Raw genomic sequence first — 18,311 nt, 5'->3', positions numbered from 1 at the left:
TATCTATCTATCTATCTATCTATCTATCTATCTATCTATCTATCTATCTATCTATCTATCTCAAACACACGTCATTCTCCTTATTCATTTGAGGAGCCTCCACCTCTGCCTTCTTCAATCTTCCTTGTTACTCTCTTTCTGGTCTTATTCTCAGTACCACAAAATTCTATTTTTACTTTCAGTTCATTATCTCTCTCTTTTCCATCCCTCTTTTCTCTCTCCTCTGTATTTCCTAACTCCACACTCAATTAAGACCTACCACTACCCTCTTTCTATCCCCTTTCTACACACACACACACACACCACACACACACACACACACTCTTAAATCTATAGTCAGCGTGAGAGAGAAGACACATGGTATTTGTCTTTCTGAGTTTGACTTATTTCATTTAATTTAGTGACCTCCAACATATGCCATGATCTTATTCTTTAGTGATGAATAAAATTCCATTGTGTATGTACTGCATCTTCTTTATTTATCCATATCTTGTTGGATGCTTAGGTTGGATGCATTATTTTGCTGTTGTGACTACTACAGAAATAAACATAGATGTAAAAATATCTTTGCCTCTGCTGACTTAGGGTCCCTCAGGGATACACCCAATAACAGCATAGCTGTGTCACATTGATCATTTTGCTCTCTGTCTTAGAGGACCACCACTGACTTTCACAGGGGATGTACTAGCTTATTCCTCACTGCAGTATATAATGGCTCCTTTCCTACATCCTTGCAGCATGATACTATTGGTTTTCTTGACAGCCTTTCTGGGTGACATGCCATAGCAGAGAAGTTCTAATTCATATGTCTCTAATGCCTAAGGATATCGAATGCTTTTAAAAATGCTTAGTCAGTGCTTATCTTTGCTATTCTAGACTGTCCTCAACTTGCTATATAGCCATGAATGGCCTTGAATCTCTAGCCTCCCAACTGGGAATTACAGGCATGTACCACTACATTTAGCTTATGGAGTGTCAGAAACTGAACCCAGAGTTTCACTCCTGTCTTCAGTTCTGCATTTCTTTTAAAAAAGAATTATTCATTTACTTAATTTGTGAATTTATTGATTGGTTTAGTTTTGTGTATTTAACTTTTTTTTTAATGTACTCTATATATTAAACCTTTACCTGATGTGTACTTGCTAAAAATTTTTCTCCCACTCTATGAGTTGTCTTCTTCACTTGAGTGATTGTATGTCAAAATTAATAGAGGGAATATTACAAAACTTCAACTTTATACAAAGAACTATAGGCAAACGAGGAATACTGACTTGGAAGAGAAATAGTATTCTGCAGAAGAGAGCATACCAATTGATTATACAAATAAAAGTATATATACTAAATATGTATACATATATCTATATATACATCTATATATATCTATATATATGTATGTGTGTGTGTGTATATATACACACACCCGATATATCAACAAATAGTGAAAAAGAGGCCACGAATTTGAAAGAGCAAAGGGTTTGGAGGGAGAAAGGGGAAGAGAAACATGTAATTATAATCTAAAAATTGAAAGAAATATTTCTAAAAATCATTTTAAAAATCAAATCAACATTTCTTAAAAACTTGTAAGTTAGTGGTAGAGGGTATGATCACCATATACAAAGCCCTGAGTTTTATTCCCAGAAGATACAGGTAGAAATTTCACATTTCATGTAGATTCTACCCTTTTTTATTCCTTTGTTATTGACCATATTAACTCCTTTGGGTCTATTATGTTAGCAGAATATTTACCCAATTCCTAATGGTTCATGGCTTTGCTTCATCTCAGGTCGATTTGCTGGACTTATGGACACAGTTACTTGGCTAGACTCAGTTTCCCTAGCAGCTTTTGACAGACCTACACCCTCTATTATGGTTATTTTTATTATATCAAAACATACTACTAGCAAAGAACATTAGGACTTATAATGAAAGCAATAAGATCTGTTTAAACACACACACACACACACACACACACACACACACAAATACACAAGCATCAACTTCTGGTCCCTAGTTCTTTCTAGACATGAAGATGATCATAACCATTTGTCTTACTTTCTTTTTCCTTAACTCATCCTGGGAAAGTCAGAGACTGACAACAACATTAATTTTTTTTTTTTACATTTATTTTCACCATAAAAGCCTTCATATGGACTCGTCTCCAGGCCAACTGTTATCGGGTTAGTTTGTAGAAAGAATTTGCACGGTCAAGTCACCAGGTGAAGTAAGGATGCACATGGACATAAAATGCCACCAGAATGGTAGGGTCCTTCAGAGGCCACCAGTGCAGGAAGTTTTAATAACATCAGGGAACAGTTAAAATGGAGGACATGACATCTACTCATCCGCAAGCCCATTTTGTGGCTGAGATTTCTTTCTGTCTCACATCATTTTAGGCACTGCACTGCCTTCAAAGAGGCTTGCTTCAGGTGGTTGTTTCCTAGTATTAGGATGATTGAGTGACCGCAGGGATAGAGACATGTGGCTGTCAAACCAGTTATGAAGACTAGTTTGTTTGATGGCAGAATAAAGTAATATACTTCTAGGGTAAGGCCTACAAAATGTAAGATAAAGAGGATCATAAAAGATATTAGAACTTTCAAGGCTCTCACATGAGCTTCCGTGTTGAGGTCTCTGAATTCTGAGCCATCGGACTGCATCCGCCTGATGTGTCTCCACAGGAAAATGATCAACAGGAAACAGGTAATCAGAGATACCACAGCGAAGAAAGTCACTCCCAGATTGGATAAACTTTGGTTAATAATTAAGTCATATTTCGACTGGTGGAGCCAGGATGTGTAGTTCATTTTACTATTCTTTACTATCTTCGCCGCTTGTGGAAAACGTATTAAACACGAGGTAAGCAAGCATCCTGACAGAAAGATAAAAATTGCACTAATTCTCCTTTTTAGCCAGAGAAACACAGAGTTGGAAAAATTTGCTATCTTTAGAAAGTAGAGGATGTTGAGGTTGGTAGCAAACCAGACATTTAAGTGACTGATAAGTACCCATAGGTAAGTAATGCATTCAGTTATGTTGCTAGTAGTAAGGATGTGTGGAACGAATAAATATATATATCCCTGTAAAATTACTATCCAGATGACACAAATTCTGGAAATTGCTAAGCCAGTGAGAGTGAAACCAATCTTAGAGAGCTTCTTGTTCTTGGCATAGTCCATGCAGTTCACAAGTGCAATAAATGCATTCCCTAAAACTCCTAGCACTGCCTCACCAGCGACAACACAAAGGAGGATGCCTTCTGCTGCATTCAGCATCTTTGCAAGTCACCTCAGGTTGCTCTGTTCATCTGTCATAGATTCTCTGCTGGAGCATGTTCCATATATATTGCTTCTTGATGGAGGAGTTATGGCATCTTCTTTACACAGAGACAAGTTCTTCAAGCCTATTGTCATGTCATGGAGTCAACTTTGTGGGGCTTCTTTCTATTTATTTTGAAGATTTAGCTTGTCTATAAAATGTGTGCAGGCTAACGTTTGTTTGAAGTTTGTTAATAAGCAAATGGAAGTTCCTGTTTCATGGAATTTACTTGTTCCCTTGAGACTATTTGCATTTAGCAATCAAATGTGGAGCGTGAGTGTTAGACACACTTGTCAGACAACGGAAAACAGCTCTGCTCTGCCTCTTCTTCATCATGAAGCTACCATTGTGAGTTCGGCATGAGGCCACATGCCTTTAGTTCCAGCACCTTGGGAGGCTGAGATTACTTGAACACAGGGCTTTGAGACCTGGGTTATATAGCAAAACAACTTCAGAAATTGGAAAAAATCCAAACTCCAAAAATCACTCTGGAATAAAAGACACACACACAAAATCTGACTCAAAAACTGATTTCAGTAAAATGTAAGCTCACTATAGAATTGGGAATTTTCCCAGAGCAGCTGCGGTGATTTACATACTGAATTCTGTGACCTTCATGCAGGAAGACTGTGCTGGTGAATTTTGAACAGTCTCTTCATTTCCCATACTTCAATTTGACAACATCTTTTCTTTTATACATTCAAGATATATTTCTTTCAGTGTTTCAGTATGCTCTCCTCTGGTCTGAGAGGTAAGATGCTGAGTTCATAGATCCATAAAACCCTCCTGGTCCATGGGGCTTATCTTCTAATGAGGGAGCAGAAAACCTCAAGTAAATGGATACATGATTCTAAAGTTAAAAGTGACATTTATTGAGTGTTTAGTATGTTAAACATTTCATAACTCATCTTCTCAACTAATCTTCAAACTCTGCCTTTAGTACAGATACTATTTGCATTATTATAATCATAGTTGATGTGCGTGAGTACGTGTGCTTTAGAGACGGGCTTTCCCTATGTATGTATGGATAGATTTGCATTTGTGAGCCTTCTGCCCTGTACTCTGGGTTCCGGGGATCATGGTCATGCACCACCTTCAAACACATCTTCAGTTTCAAATGAATGAATGGAAAAAAGACTTCTCTTTCTCTTGGCCTGATTTATGGGTATAGATTACTGGAGCTCACAGTGAAAGAGAGTCCAGCATAGGCACACTGTACGTGAAACAGAGTCCAGCGTAGGCACACTCTACATGGAAGTCGTTAGGGAATAATGAATGTTCTAACACCATTGCTGGAAGAACTAGTTGCCCTCATGGAAGGGAGCACAGTGGACGTCTCCTTCACATATTATGAAAATCTCAAATGATTGTAGGTCACAACCACCTCGATAAGAACTGAATCAATAAAACCTCAAAGAAAATCCAGTGGTAAGTCTTCCTGAAATAGAATTTGACAAAAACATTTTAGTAGGTTTATCCTATATTATATGTCTATATGTCTATATACCATGTGCATCTTTCTGCTTCTGGGGTGGCTCACTCAGGATGATCTTTTCCAGATCCCACCATTTACCTGCAAATTTCATGATTTCCTTGTTTTTTATTGCTGGGTAATATTCCATTGTGTAGATATACCACAATTTGTGCATCCATTCCTCCACTGAGGGGCATCTGGGCAGTTTCCAGCTTCTGGCTATTACAAATAAAGCTGCTACAAACATTGTTGAGCAAATGTCCTTATTGTGTACTTGAGACTCTTTTGGGTATATGCCTAGGAGTGGTATGGCTGGATATTGAGGAAGCGCTATTCCTAGTTGTCTGAGAAAGTGCCAGATTGCTTTCCAGAGTTCAGTCCATTCTCTCTTGGTCAAAGACCACAATGAGTTCTTAACATCTGCTCCAGCAGATTATTTTCTCAATTAAAATTCATTCGTTCACTTCATTATCTGAATCACTGCATCTGAAGAGTGTATATGCCTTCTTTGGTGCTCTGCTTCCTTCTCCTTCAGATAAACTGTTCCACTGGGCTGATTTTTTTTCATAGAACTCCATCCATCTACCATTAAGACTACATCAAACTTTAAAAGTATTTGGGGGATTTAAATGGAGAAAGTAAAAGTAACTTTGTAAGAAGTAAAATTGTATCCACACACAAAAAACATCATTGCTTTCTCCAGTTTCAAGATTGAGCATAACTGTCCTGCTTTTTCTTGGGTCTTTTTTGGGAAAGGGTGTTATTGCCCTGTGGAAGTCAGACAGTCTCAATGCAAATTCTTGTTCCTGGTGTTTAATAAAGTCCTCACCAAGAAGGACTTTATATACAGTAATTTTCAGTCAGACATTTTTCCTTTGGAAAAATGTGTGTAGGAAGAAGTATCAGGGTCAAAAGACTGTTTAAGGCACCAACTTTTTACATGGAATTAAAAGTCCACCAAAGTATGAGAAGTTTTGCAATATATATATTTGTATATATATTTGTGTATATAAATATAAATATATATAAATAATATATATATATGCTGTTTTTGATATAAGGTTTCTGTGTGTAGCCCTGGCTGTCTGACTGTCCTGGATCTCACTTTGTAGACCAGACTGGCCTTAGACTCACGAGGTCCACCTGCCTCCACCTCCCTGAGTGCTGGGATTAAAGGTATGCTCCACCACGCTCAACTATGATATAAAAGTTGTTCTACCTAAGTCTTTTTACTCTCAGTAGTCATTAAAAAGCAAAATTGTAAATTGAATTGTCTCAGTGTGATTGCAAGTAGCTTCTGTTTCTCAAAGCAGCAAGGTAATGGTACCTATGAATACCAAAAAGAAAAAAAAGAAGAAATATTTCCAAATTTATCAAATGAACCTACTGCCTGAGAGAAATTGATTCAACCACTATCAAAGATCTCATCCAAAAGTACAATTTTGTTGACATATCTTGTAAAATATTAAGAAAGGTCCGGCCTATGGAAACCTTTCTACTTTCTCAGACTTTTTCAAAGCCAGATAATTAAATTTCTCATAATAGACTTTACCTGAAGCTGCATTATTTCAACTTGGAATACATTAAGGGTCCTACATTTCATTTCAAATTTGATGGTTTCATGCTGGAGCACATATGAGTGCCTTGGCAAGTCTATCTATCAATTACCAGCAAATAAATGGCTTCTTCTAAAACAAAACAAACAAAACAAAACAAAACTAGATTTGGGAGGCATTTCAGGAGTGAGTTAGAAACTTAGTGCAATGGAAACTCCCAGGAATCTGTGAGGGTGACCCTAGCTAGCTCAGACTCATAATAATGAGGGATACGGATTCTGAATAAGCCATCCTCTGTAACCAGGCAAGGCTTCCCGTGGAGGACATCCAGCCACAACACCTTTGAGCTACATTTTTGTCCTGCCTGCAAGAAGTGGAGGGGTAAAGGTGGAGCAGAGTGTGTGGGAATGGCCAAACGATGACTGGTCTAACTTGAGACCAACTCAACGATGGAGCTCACCGCTGACACTGTCTGGAGAGACCTAGAATAGAACCAAACACTACCACACACACACACACACACACACACACACACACACACACACACACAAAAGCTTGCTTCAGCTGGCTGTTTGCTGGAATTAGGACGAACGAGGACACATGCATGCAGTAGTTAAACCCAAAATAAATAGCAGTTTATTTTCCGATCTGAAAAAGCTCAATGTTTATGTGAACATATCTATGAAATGCAAGATAAACTGGATAATGAAAAAATAAAACTTTCATATGAACTTGTGTGTTAAAGGTTTTGATTCTTGAGACACTCAACTGCATCTGCCTGTTGTGTTTCCAAAATGAAATAATTAATAGAAAGCAGGTGATGATTGCCATTATAAAGAAGAACATGTTTTCCAGGTTGAGGAAAACGTAGTTTATTCGGAGCTAACTTTCAAGGAGGTGAGACTGCCAGGATGTATTTATGTGTTTTAGGTCATCATTAAACATCTCCACTCTTTGTGGAAAAGCAGTTGGCCATGATACAAACAAGCATCCTAGAAGAAGAGTAAACATTTCATTGATTCTTCTCTTCAACCAGAGGAAGATGTAATGAGAAAAAAAAATGCTGTCTTCAGGAGAAAGATGAGGTTGAGGCTGGTGACATGAACACATGTGACTGATAATTATTAACAGGTAAGCAACACCTGTAACGTGGGTGTCAGAGGCAAATATACCTGGCGAAAACAATATTTGCCAGAGATTATTATACATATGACACATATTCTGGAAACATCCAAGCTTGTGAGAATAAAGCCAGCAGTGGAGAACTGCCTGTCAAAATCAATTCAGTGTGCACACAGGATAAATCCATTCCCTAGAACTCCCAGTACCAACCCGCTAGTTGCAAAACAACAGGAGGCCTTCTGCTACTTTTAGCATCTCCACAGATCCCTAAGGTTGTTTCTGTTGCAACTATAACTATTTTAGCCCTTTATAAAATCCTGCTGCAGAATGTTGCTTATAATGGCAGCTTGAGAGATGAGTGTTATTTTCCTTTCATATTTAAAAAGGTCAGAGCGGCCCCAAAAATGCCATTTAGTGGAATCAGAAATATCTTTATGGAATTTCCTCCTGTTCTCTAAGACTCAGCCCGTTTACAGAATGTGTGCAGACTAATGTCTGCTTGCAGTTTGTTAATAAACAAATGAAAGTGTCTGTTTCATGGATTTTACATGTCCCTCTGACACTGTTTTGCATTTAATAAACTGAGCTGTGGTATGGGAATGCCAGACACACACTGACAGAATCCAAACCAACAAAACTAGCATTATGTTTTTTCCCTTTCTATACCAACTTATCGTTAGCTGGGCATAGTGGCTACCTATGCCTTTAATTTCTCAGGAGACAAAGACGTGGGAGTCACTCGAACCTAGGAGACCCAGATCAGTTTGGATAATACAGTTAGTGTTTACAAACAAAACTAAAATCCACAACCCCCTGAAAACTCCAAATAAAGCAAGAAAGTAAAAATATTAATTATAATTTTCATTGTTAAAATAGTATATGGCTGTAACATTTGAATAAACCACTCACTCTTAAATTGATTAATTTTTAATTAATATATAAGTTTAGATATTAATAGGGTAAATTCCACAACTTTAAAAATGTTTTATGTTTGTGTTCATTGGGTATAGTAATAGTTTCACAAAGACAATTTCATTCAAGCATCATGATGTATTTCCAGTTGATTCAATCTTATTGCAAATGACATTACTTCATTCTTGTTTATGGTTCAATCAAACTCCATTGTGTAGACACATCATATTTGGTTTATCCATTTGTTTGTTGATAGCTGCACAGGCTGATGATACCATAACTTGAAGGTTGTGACATAGAAGTGCAAACACCTCCTCGGCACGTTGATTTAGAATCCTGAGAATCAATGCCCAGGAATGATATAATTTGGTCACACGGTAATTCTGTTACCTTTTTTTTTTTTTTTTTTCTGTCAAGGCTAGCACTTTATTTAGGTTAACAGACTGAACCTTTTTAAATACTTTGCAATATAGACATGGCGAAAATCATTGCATTATTTTTAATAGGGGGAATATCAGTCTCAGAAAGACTGCTCTATATCCTTACCACCCTGACTGTGCACAGCATCTGATTTTAGGAGGTAGTCAGGGTTAAGGGTGGCAAGTACTGCATGAAAGCAACAGTCATTTGAAGAGTGAAGGACGTGTAAGACTTGGAGGACTTTAAGGCTTGAGAATCTAATCTTGTAACATCCAAATATATGTGCAACATACATACATGTATTCTACACAAACACACACACTCTATATCTATCTATATCTATATTTATATCTATATCTATATCTCTAAGGCCACATATACATGCATGAGATATAAAGGACTGTATTGAAGAACAGACATGCTCATCTGTACTGGGGCAGTAATTACTCAATTATTTGTATGCACACCTAGTAATAAGGTAATACAGACTTGTATATATATATGTACATGACATGTACTCTTTAGCCAGGTTACTGACCCTTTTTCTGTACCAGTTTCCCTGACTGTCAAATAGGACAGTCAATGTGAAGGGCTTAGCACAAAGTATAGAGCATACTAAGGGGCCTATACATGTTAGGCAATTATTATGCTAGGCAATTATTAATTTTCTATTACTATTATTAATTAGCTATGCAGGTGGAATTTTTAGCTTTCAATTTCCATCTATCTCTCTACCTGTCTCTCTGAAAGAGGGTCACAGCTGTAATCCTGGGCTTTTGATTTAGTTTGAAATATTAGGTGTGGATTCCATCATGTTGAGGATGTCCAATCAGAAAACAGTTGGTCATTCCCACAACACATGTGTCTCTGTTATACCAATAAAACCCCACCTTGCAAATCTACGGTGTAGCACGCAGAATACATAGCTGAATGAAGTTGTTGATAACTCTCCAGCAGTAGCCTTCACAGCACGATCAGGCACTATGAAACCTAGGCTTCAGGCTTAGTCCCAACTTGGTATCTCTGTGTCCTGCCAACAAAGCTTGTGGTGACTTTAGCAATATGTTTTACCTGCATTTGAGAACCTGACTTCTATGGAGGCTGGAATAATTTCAGTCTCACTAGCACTGTCTGTTTCCCTTTCCCAACCCGCATCTTCATTGGCACTACAAATCATTTAATTTGTTGATGATGATAGCCATTCTGAACAAGGTGAGTTAGAAACTGTCCTAACTAAAGAAGAAACGTTTGCAATGAAAATTTCAAGTCATTGGAAAAAGAAATGCAAAGAAGATACTAGATTAGGAAAAGAAGTTCCTGGATTGGCAGAACTAATATTATGAAAGTGGCCAAACAAAATTAATCTGCAGATTTAACGCAATATCTATCAGAATTTATACTGTGTTTCGTAGATATAATGATCATTCTTGTGGCTTCTGTAAGATGCAGCTAGTCTACAGCATGTGTGTGGGCCAAATGTTCTTTTGCCATTTGTTAATATGCAAATTGAAGTTTCTGTTTCATGGATTTTACTTGTCCCTCTGAGACTATTTTGCATTTAATAGGCTGAATTATGTAATAAGAGCATTATATATTTATATGCAAAATACAAGATAAAAAAACCCCTAACACTGCATTTCATCTTTTAAATATGAGAGAATAAGGCAGGAGCTAGCTCTCTGGGATGTAAGGGAGGCCCACTGTAATTTGTGAGATAGTACCTTAACAGGTGAACAAGAAAGGGCAGACAATCAATAGCCTTCCAAGTGAGTAGAAGAGTTTGAGCAAGAGACTGAACAAAATGACCACTTTGTTTTGACTGGAGGGGAAATGGATAATCATCTCTCCAGTTTGACTGAGGAGGCTTGTAAAGGAAATGTTGACTGTATACAGACTGGACTCTCAAAGAATGCACTCAGAGAATGACCCATCCAATAAAGATGGAAGGTCCTTCCCTGAGTCTCATAGATAGGAGGCCACTGGGCAGGACAGGAAGGTAGTAATCTCCTCTTGGGACAACCCCTCCCACTCAAGAATTTTCCAAATAAATCTGCTTCGTTCTGTTTGATCCTTGCCTGTCTTTCCTTGTTCTTGGGGAGAGGCAAAGAACCCAGGCTCAGGCTTGGTCTGATCACAGCAACCTTAGCTCCCTGGGTTAAGTTCACCAAGGGGAAGGGAGGCTCCAACATACTCAAAGAATGCATATTATTTGGAGGTAGCAGATAGATCTGAAGGGGACTGGAGTGGACCTAGAGAGGAGTTAATCCCCCTCTCTCACTGCCTTTCTGTGATGCCCCTCCCCTCTGGAAATTTCAGCAGCAAACATTCAAAACTGCTCATTTTATACTCTCTACCAATATAAACTATTAAAAGTTCTCTACCCATCCGCTAAAGACACATGTTGTAAACACTATGCTATATATATGAGTCTCCTTGAGGCTCAGATCACCTTAGGCAATGGGACATGGCAAAGAGACACAGCCCTGTTTGGCTGCATGGCCCCTGGAAGCAGCACTGCCCACTGTATCAGTGTGGGTTCAGGCTGCAACATAGACTTCAGACATCTGTATGGCCTTTTGTGGAAGCACCAGTTTTGGGCCTCAACACGGACCCCGCCACAGTAAGACCATCGATTCAGACATGGCTGCATGGGCCTGAATATCACATTAGTCCTAGGTGGCAGTGGTTGCCACTCAGATCAGTATGGCTTCCAGTGGCACCATGGCCCGTGGACATCAGCATGGACTCTGGCCATGGCACAGGCCACTACATGGTCCTCAGACATCAACTGGAACCCTGGCCACATCAGGGCCACTGACTTACTCATGGTCCTCAGTGGCATCATGGACCAGGTGGTCTTTTGAAGAGATCCAATATAGACAGTTGACTGTTCCTCATCTCTGGCCTCCTTCTTTGCCAAAAGGTAGGGTCATCCCATGACAGCCATCTTTTTGGGGGCTCAGTCTCTATCTGCTTAAACTCTGGGCTGCTGCACACTATTCTATCGACCAGATTGAGCAACGGTACGATCCACCATTGACCTCAGCTCTTTCTCTCAGCGCTGGCAAATCACCAGTTCTGCCTCCCTCGCTGCTCCACTCCTCCCTCACTCCCATCTCTCTTTCCCTGGTCCCTCCTTGCTGGTTTCTGCTGTCCAAGTGCTGAACAGGTGCTTCCTCTTTAATGAAAACAGTTACGTGGATGCTCTCAGTTCTTTCTCCAGAGTTGCCTCATCAGCAATTTAAATTCATTTCCCCTTTCTTCAGGAAACTGCATATTAAAAAAAAATGTGTTTCAGCCCTTTGCTACTGCACATATAAGAGCAGGAAGCAATAACTAATAGCTAACAGTCTGGATAGTTTTGCTTTCTTAAAATTTCCCCTTTCAAATTAGAATGTCAGTCATTACCTCTCAGTTCAGCCTCACGGCTGTTTTCAGGGCAAGGCTACAAACAGCTAGATCTTTGGCCTGTGTGTTACACGAACAAACAGCCTATAGCCTCATTCTAAGGAAATCTTGTTTCTCTCTACATTCTCAAGAATATTGTCTTCCTATGTCCTCTGGTGTTCCACACCATCCTCAGAATGCCCTACTAAGCGGGGCCATAGCTTCTGTAGCTCTGGGCATCGCTTTTCTACACTCATCCCACAGACCAATCTCAAAGCTTTAAAAAACCACGTGGTCAGGTTTACCATAGCAACAGCCCCCCCCCCCTTTCTGGAAAAAGGAAGGTTTTTTTGCACTCATTATTTTTCTAACTGCTATTAAAAACGATGTTGAAAAGCAGATCTGTTGAAAAGCAGATTATGGGAAAGAACATTTATTTCAGCTTACAGTTAGTAGGTGCAGCGAAGTCTTGGTGGCGGTTGCACGAAGCAGCTGTTTACAATATTTCCACAGCCAGGAAGGCTTGAGAAACCAACGCTGCTGTCCCATTCACATTCATTTTTATTTCTTTAGGATGGTGCCCCACACAATCACAGGCATACCCAGGGGTTGGTCATTTTGACAAACTATCACAGCCGTATGCTTTTTTAAATTAAATTTTTATTTTTTATATTAATTACAGTTTATTCCGTTTGTATCCCAGCTGTAGCACCCTCCTTCATTCCCTTCCAGTTCCACCCTCCCTCCCCCCTCTCCTCCCATGCCCCTATCCAAGTCCACTGATAGCCAGCCAGTCCTGATGAGACCTGATAGGGTCAGACAGAAGGGGAGGAGGACCTCCCCTAACAGCTGTATGTTTTGCTTGCAGTGACCTTTATTTGCGAAGTTGTCGCTATTATCTTAAAAGGATTTTTTTAAATAAAGGAAATACATAAAACAAAATACAAAGGGCCAGCATTTTACATAACTAGAAGTTTAACATCCTTTACATAAATATGCACAATGAGTCCAATTGAGATAATGTCTGATATATGCAATTTGTAATTACCTTTTTACCATGTGTGAGTGTGTGTCTTGGAGGGGGTCAAAGTACACTTTCAGGAGCTGGATCTCTCCTCTCCACCATGCAGGCTCCTGGGATTGAATTCATGTTTCCAGGTTTGGTGGCAAGTGTCTGTATCGTCTATGCTATCATGGCTGTTCCTAAGATATTTCAAAATAAGTGAAACAACACCTATATGAAAAATTTTTGTAATTAATTTCATTTATATTTTTATTTCCACTTTCCTTTAGTATAAATATTTTCCTATTGCTATTCCAGCAAGAATTTTTTATTAATTATCTATCATACTCTTGTATATTAATAATTGTACACATTTAAAAATATCTCTATAACTCTCTAGGTTAACTTTTTATAGTTATAATTGTCATTAGGTTTAATAATAACTTAGAACAGAAGTATCATTTTTATGCAGTTTACTCTAAGTGTGAAATGACCTTGAACAGAGAGTAAGACAAATTTCTTGTACAAAGTGCTACAAAATAATATTAGTTTAACTTGGAAAAACTAATGTCCACAAAGCTCAGAAAGTGAAAAATAATTGTATTTCATTGTAAATAAGTTGCTTCGAGCATTCATAGAAATGTTGTTACTATGATTAAGGCAAGTTTATGAATGATTCAGAATATCCATAACTGACTTAGAAAGAACCAGTGTTTCCACAGTATTGTAAAAATATTTAGTGTCCTGGAGTTCTAAGTTTAAAACAGTTAAAATAAGACATTTTGTCATATGTATTTCAATGAAGAAACTTTTATTACCATTTTTTCATAGTAATGGGAACAGGGACAGTTTCTGACATGAACTGATTGGCCTGCTCTTTGATCACCTCCCCCTCGGGGGATACAGCTTTACCAGGCCACAGAGGAAGACAATGCAGCCAGTCCTAATGAGACCTGATAGTTATTTTCTAGACAGCAAGTTAATAGAAAATGTGACAGCGTATAGACATCATAATATATAATATAAACAATTACCACAAGGAAAACATAGGACCTGAAAGCTAAGAGGAAAACAAATAGATAATCCCTAAAATATCTGTGCTGTTATAAGCATATCACAATGTCAACATCATAAGGACTATGTACGCCCTTTAGGGAAAAAGTGTTTCTGTAACCAGAATTGGATTTAAACTAATAACTTTTAGTTAGTGGTTTTGAGATTTGAATACGATTAGTGAGAAATGAATGATATGATATGAATGAGATTTAAATATGATAATATTGAAAAATTAAATATTAAATGCCATTAAAATGTTGATTTCTCTTTGGTGGAAGAATGTATCAATTTTGTGATGAATTTACCAATCTTCCCATTAGGATGTCTCTTACACAATCTACAGTCCGTCCTGTGTGCGTGTTTCACAACACACTGTGACCTTTCAGTGGTCTCTGCTCCATTCTAGTTACAGCTATCTTTCCATCTTGAAACTACCTTACTGCTTTCACCTCACCTCAGCTTATTCAGGTTCAGTTTAAACCATCTTTTGCTCCGTGACACAGCTTCTACCTGAAGCAGTCCTAAGCCATCTGCTTAGCACTTTCCAGAACATTTTGTCACAAAATGTAAGTGCAAATATTTGTCATCGCTTGCAGCTTGCATTCATTGCCTAATGGCTTCATCAGGGATATCCATTCAGTGTTGGTAAGAGTTAGGTCTCAAAAGTAGCTTTTAGATAAAGTTTAAGCATTGATTATTGAGAAATCAACAGTCCAAATGTATGTGTAGGTGTCTGTACATGGATGAGCATGTGTACATGCGTTTCAAACCCTAAACAAGACATTGCCTACTCCACACAGGTCGCGGGCTTGGTCCACTATTTTGTACTTTGATCAGACACTGTGCCTTTGGATCCAGGAGATTCTCTCCTTAGCTCTAATTGATCTTTGGCTGCTCCATTTCAAATCCCCGGAACAGTATGAAGACTCCATTTATCATACGTTCTTCTATAGATAGTATCTGCTTCTCTAGCTGTTTGTCTCAGAGCCGCAGTCGCTCTACTAAACACTGTTGCTTCATCAGACATCCACTAGTAACAAGCATTTTGGGATTTAATGGATGAAACAAAGTAACTGTAAGTAGCAAAACTGAAAACAAAGGAAACATCCCTCTCTGTTCTTCGGCTCCACATGGCAAATGTGGAGAGTGACCACAACCCGCTGCGTCAGTTCTTTTGACTGTGAGTCTTTCTGCAGGAAGGGAATTAGTGCTGGGGAAGTAAATCTAATCACAATGTAGTCTTGTTTCAGAAATTTATTCTATCTGTAGAAGTCTTTATATAGAATAGTCTGCAGGTTGATGGTCTTCTTCTTCTGCTAAGTGTGTGGGAATGAATGGCAGAGTAGAAGGCTGACTGAGCAACCAATTTTTTTTTAACGTGGTATTAAAATCTCACCACAGAGTGAGATAACAAGAGTTATAGTCAGAACAGTTGCAGAAGATTTCAATAAAGTTTAATACTACATTTAATAATGAATATGAAGAGGCCGACAAGATAGCTCAGTGAGTATAAGTCATTGCTGTGCATACCATGTGACCTGAGGTCAATCTATGGAAACCTTGTTAAAAAGTTGGAGGCAGTGACATACATCTTTAGCCTCAGCATTCCCACCACGAGGAGGGAGGTTTAGACAGGTGAACTGGCTGAAAGCTCTGAGCTCAGCTAGTCTACAGTATCGGAGTGACAGCCACAAAGCAAGACCCTATGTTAAGGTGGAAAGAGAGAACCAGCTCCTTGGCTTTTGCATACAAATGTTAAAAACACTAACAACGCATGTATCCCCTCTTGCAGCTCCAAAACACCACACACACACACACACACTAATCAGTAAAAATTAAAAAGAAGCCATAATGTCTCATCTCCTCAAGTACAATGTCAGAACACTGTACCAATGAAAAGGATCTTCTATGATTTCCTTATGATCATTCCAGACCACCCATTTCTATTCCAGACTCTCACAGGGCCCTGAGATTTGGTCTTCCTTCCCCAGAGAACTTTAGTCCCCGAAGCACCCTCACAAAGGCTTGCTTCAGCTGACTGTTTGTTAGAATCTGAATAAGTGCATGCCAGGAGGGATACATGGATGCAGTTGTCAAACCGAAAATAAAAAGCAGTTTGTTTTCTGGAATAAACAAGCAGATAATTTCTATTGAAATACCTATAAAATACAAGATGAAAAGGATGATAAAAGAAATCATAACCTTCATGGCTTTCACATGAGCTGCTGTGTTGAGGTCTCTGAATTCTGAGACATGAGATTGCATCTGTCTTCTGTGTCTCCAAAGTGAAATAATTAACAAGAAACATGCAGCTAAGGTCATCGCAAAGAGAGAAATGACTCCAATATTGACTAAAATATAGTTACTAGTGAATTCCCTTTTCTTCCAGTAGGTCTCCCAGGTCCTGTTTCCATACTTAATTTTGTCAGCTTTCATCACCTTCACAACAAGTGAGAAGGAGATTAGCCATGTTATTAGCAAACACCCTATTAGAAAGACAAAAACTTTATCAGTTCTTCTCTTTAACCAGCGAAATGCATAGTGGGAAAAATTTGCTATTTTCAGGAAATAGAAGACGCTGAGGCTGGTGGCAAACCAGACAGTCAGGTGATTCATAGTCATCCACATATAAGTGATGCTTTCGCTTAGACTTCTAGACACATGCATGGTTGGATAAAATAGCTTTGTGTATGCATCTAAGGTTAATACCCATATGATAAAAATTCTGGAAGTTGCCAAGCCAGTGAGAAGGAAGTCAATCATAGAGAGCCTCTTGTTTTTGGCCCACTCCATGCAGTTAACAAGTGCAATAAATGTATTCCCTAAAATCCCCAGCATTGCCTCTGTAGTTGCAACAGAGAAGAGGACACCTTCCACTGCACTCAGCATCTCTGCAGAACCTATGGTTGCATCTTTTGCAACTGTTGTAGATCTGCTGCAATGTGTCCTTTACACTGACTGCTTCAAAGAAGAGCTTTTTCTTCTTTCCTTAAATAATGTCTTCAAACTGCATCAAGAATATGTTGTGGTGGATTCTCAATTGTCTTCATAGAGTTCTGTCCTCTTGGCCTGTAAGACTTAGATTGTCTACAGAATGTGTACAGACTAGATGTCTTTGTGTAATTTGCTTGTAAGAAAATGAGTGTTTCCATTTCATGGTTTTTAATTTCCCCTCTGAGACTATTTTTGCATGTAATAAGTCTAGTAGTTGAGTAGGAGTGGCAGATAGGCACTGTCAGGAGTTAAACAACCAGAACAGTACTGAATCTCATGTTTTAAATATGAAGTGATCAGTACCAGCTCCTTGAGAGTGAGAAGTTGCCTCGCTTTAGCCTGTGAGTTTGGGATCTTCTAGTTAAACCACAGCTCTCTTCTGAAGAAAACAAGTTGTTCTTGTTACATTAAACATTTAGCATAAAAATGTTAACAAGAAAAAAATGAAACAAAAAAATGTGACATAAAATGTTACATAAAAACGTAACATAAAATATTACATAAAAAAGTAACATAAAAAATGAAACCAGACTTTGTGAAGAAGATTTAGCACTCTTTTTGATACCCACCACACAGCCTTTGAGCATGAGGAAGTCACTGGTCACTGTAGTTGACAAAGCCATCCAGTGGGTTGTTGCTCTTGTCAGACAGGTCATAGTCAGCAGATGCATTGTTCCTGATGAGTTTACCATCTTTGATGAGGTAGCCTTGACCAATCTTGTAAATCTTCTTGTTAATCTCTGTTCGCTGATGGTAGTCTTTTCTGTCCAGCCACAGAGAAGGCCACATGGGCAGGGCACCATGCTCCAATACAGGAAACCTTACACAGTCTTCTGTGGGCTTTGCAGGGCAGTTTCTTTGTATGCCAATGACTGGTCACCCCTTTATACCCTTTGCCTTTTGTTACCTCAATGACATCAATAATCTCATCCTGTCCAAACACCTGGTTCACAGGAATCTGCTGCTCCAGCCTCTGGTGAACTCTGGAGAAGACTGACATGAACTTTATCAATACCACCTCCAAGTTTTGCCATGGTCGTTTCCAGGCTGTGGAGGTGAAGGAAGCATTCAT

At 38.7% G+C, this 18,311-nt stretch overlaps 2 protein-coding genes and 2 pseudogenes across 2 annotated transcripts; all 4 read right to left on the bottom strand.

Annotated features, from left to right (window-relative positions):
- Window positions 1-2,384: 2,384 nt before the first annotated feature.
- On the bottom strand, window positions 2,385-3,272 carry LOC129679178 (taste receptor type 2 member 107-like). Its single transcript, XM_055610110.1, has one exon. It carries the CDS (start codon window positions 3,270-3,272, stop codon window positions 2,385-2,387), a length of 888 nt encoding a protein of 295 aa, XP_055466085.1.
- A 1,454-nt stretch (window positions 3,273-4,726) lies between these two features.
- LOC129679934 (taste receptor type 2 member 106-like) lies at window positions 4,727-7,722 on the bottom strand (annotated as a pseudogene).
- An 8,479-nt stretch (window positions 7,723-16,201) lies between these two features.
- Window positions 16,202-17,134, bottom strand: LOC129679926 (taste receptor type 2 member 105-like). Its single transcript, XM_055611431.1, has one exon. It carries the CDS (start codon window positions 17,132-17,134, stop codon window positions 16,202-16,204), a length of 933 nt encoding a protein of 310 aa, XP_055467406.1.
- A 401-nt stretch (window positions 17,135-17,535) lies between these two features.
- On the bottom strand, window positions 17,536-18,311 carry LOC129679919 (60S ribosomal protein L3-like; annotated as a pseudogene).

This window comes from Psammomys obesus, unplaced genomic scaffold (genome assembly GCF_907164565.1).
Source record: "Psammomys obesus unplaced genomic scaffold, mPsaObe1.curated_primary_1811, whole genome shotgun sequence".
NCBI lineage: Eukaryota > Metazoa > Chordata > Mammalia > Rodentia > Muridae > Psammomys > Psammomys obesus.
Note: the sequence above shows the minus strand (reverse complement) of the source record. Positions and strands in the feature narration are given on the sequence as shown.

Excerpts from the sequence above, each read along its gene's own strand:
- LOC129679178 (XM_055610110.1), bottom strand. The coding sequence starts at position 3,272 with ATGCTGAATGCAGCAGAAGGCATCCTCCTTTGTGTTGTCGCTGGTGAG.
- LOC129679926 (XM_055611431.1), bottom strand. The coding sequence starts at position 17,134 with ATGCTGAGTGCAGTGGAAGGTGTCCTCTTCTCTGTTGCAACTACAGAG.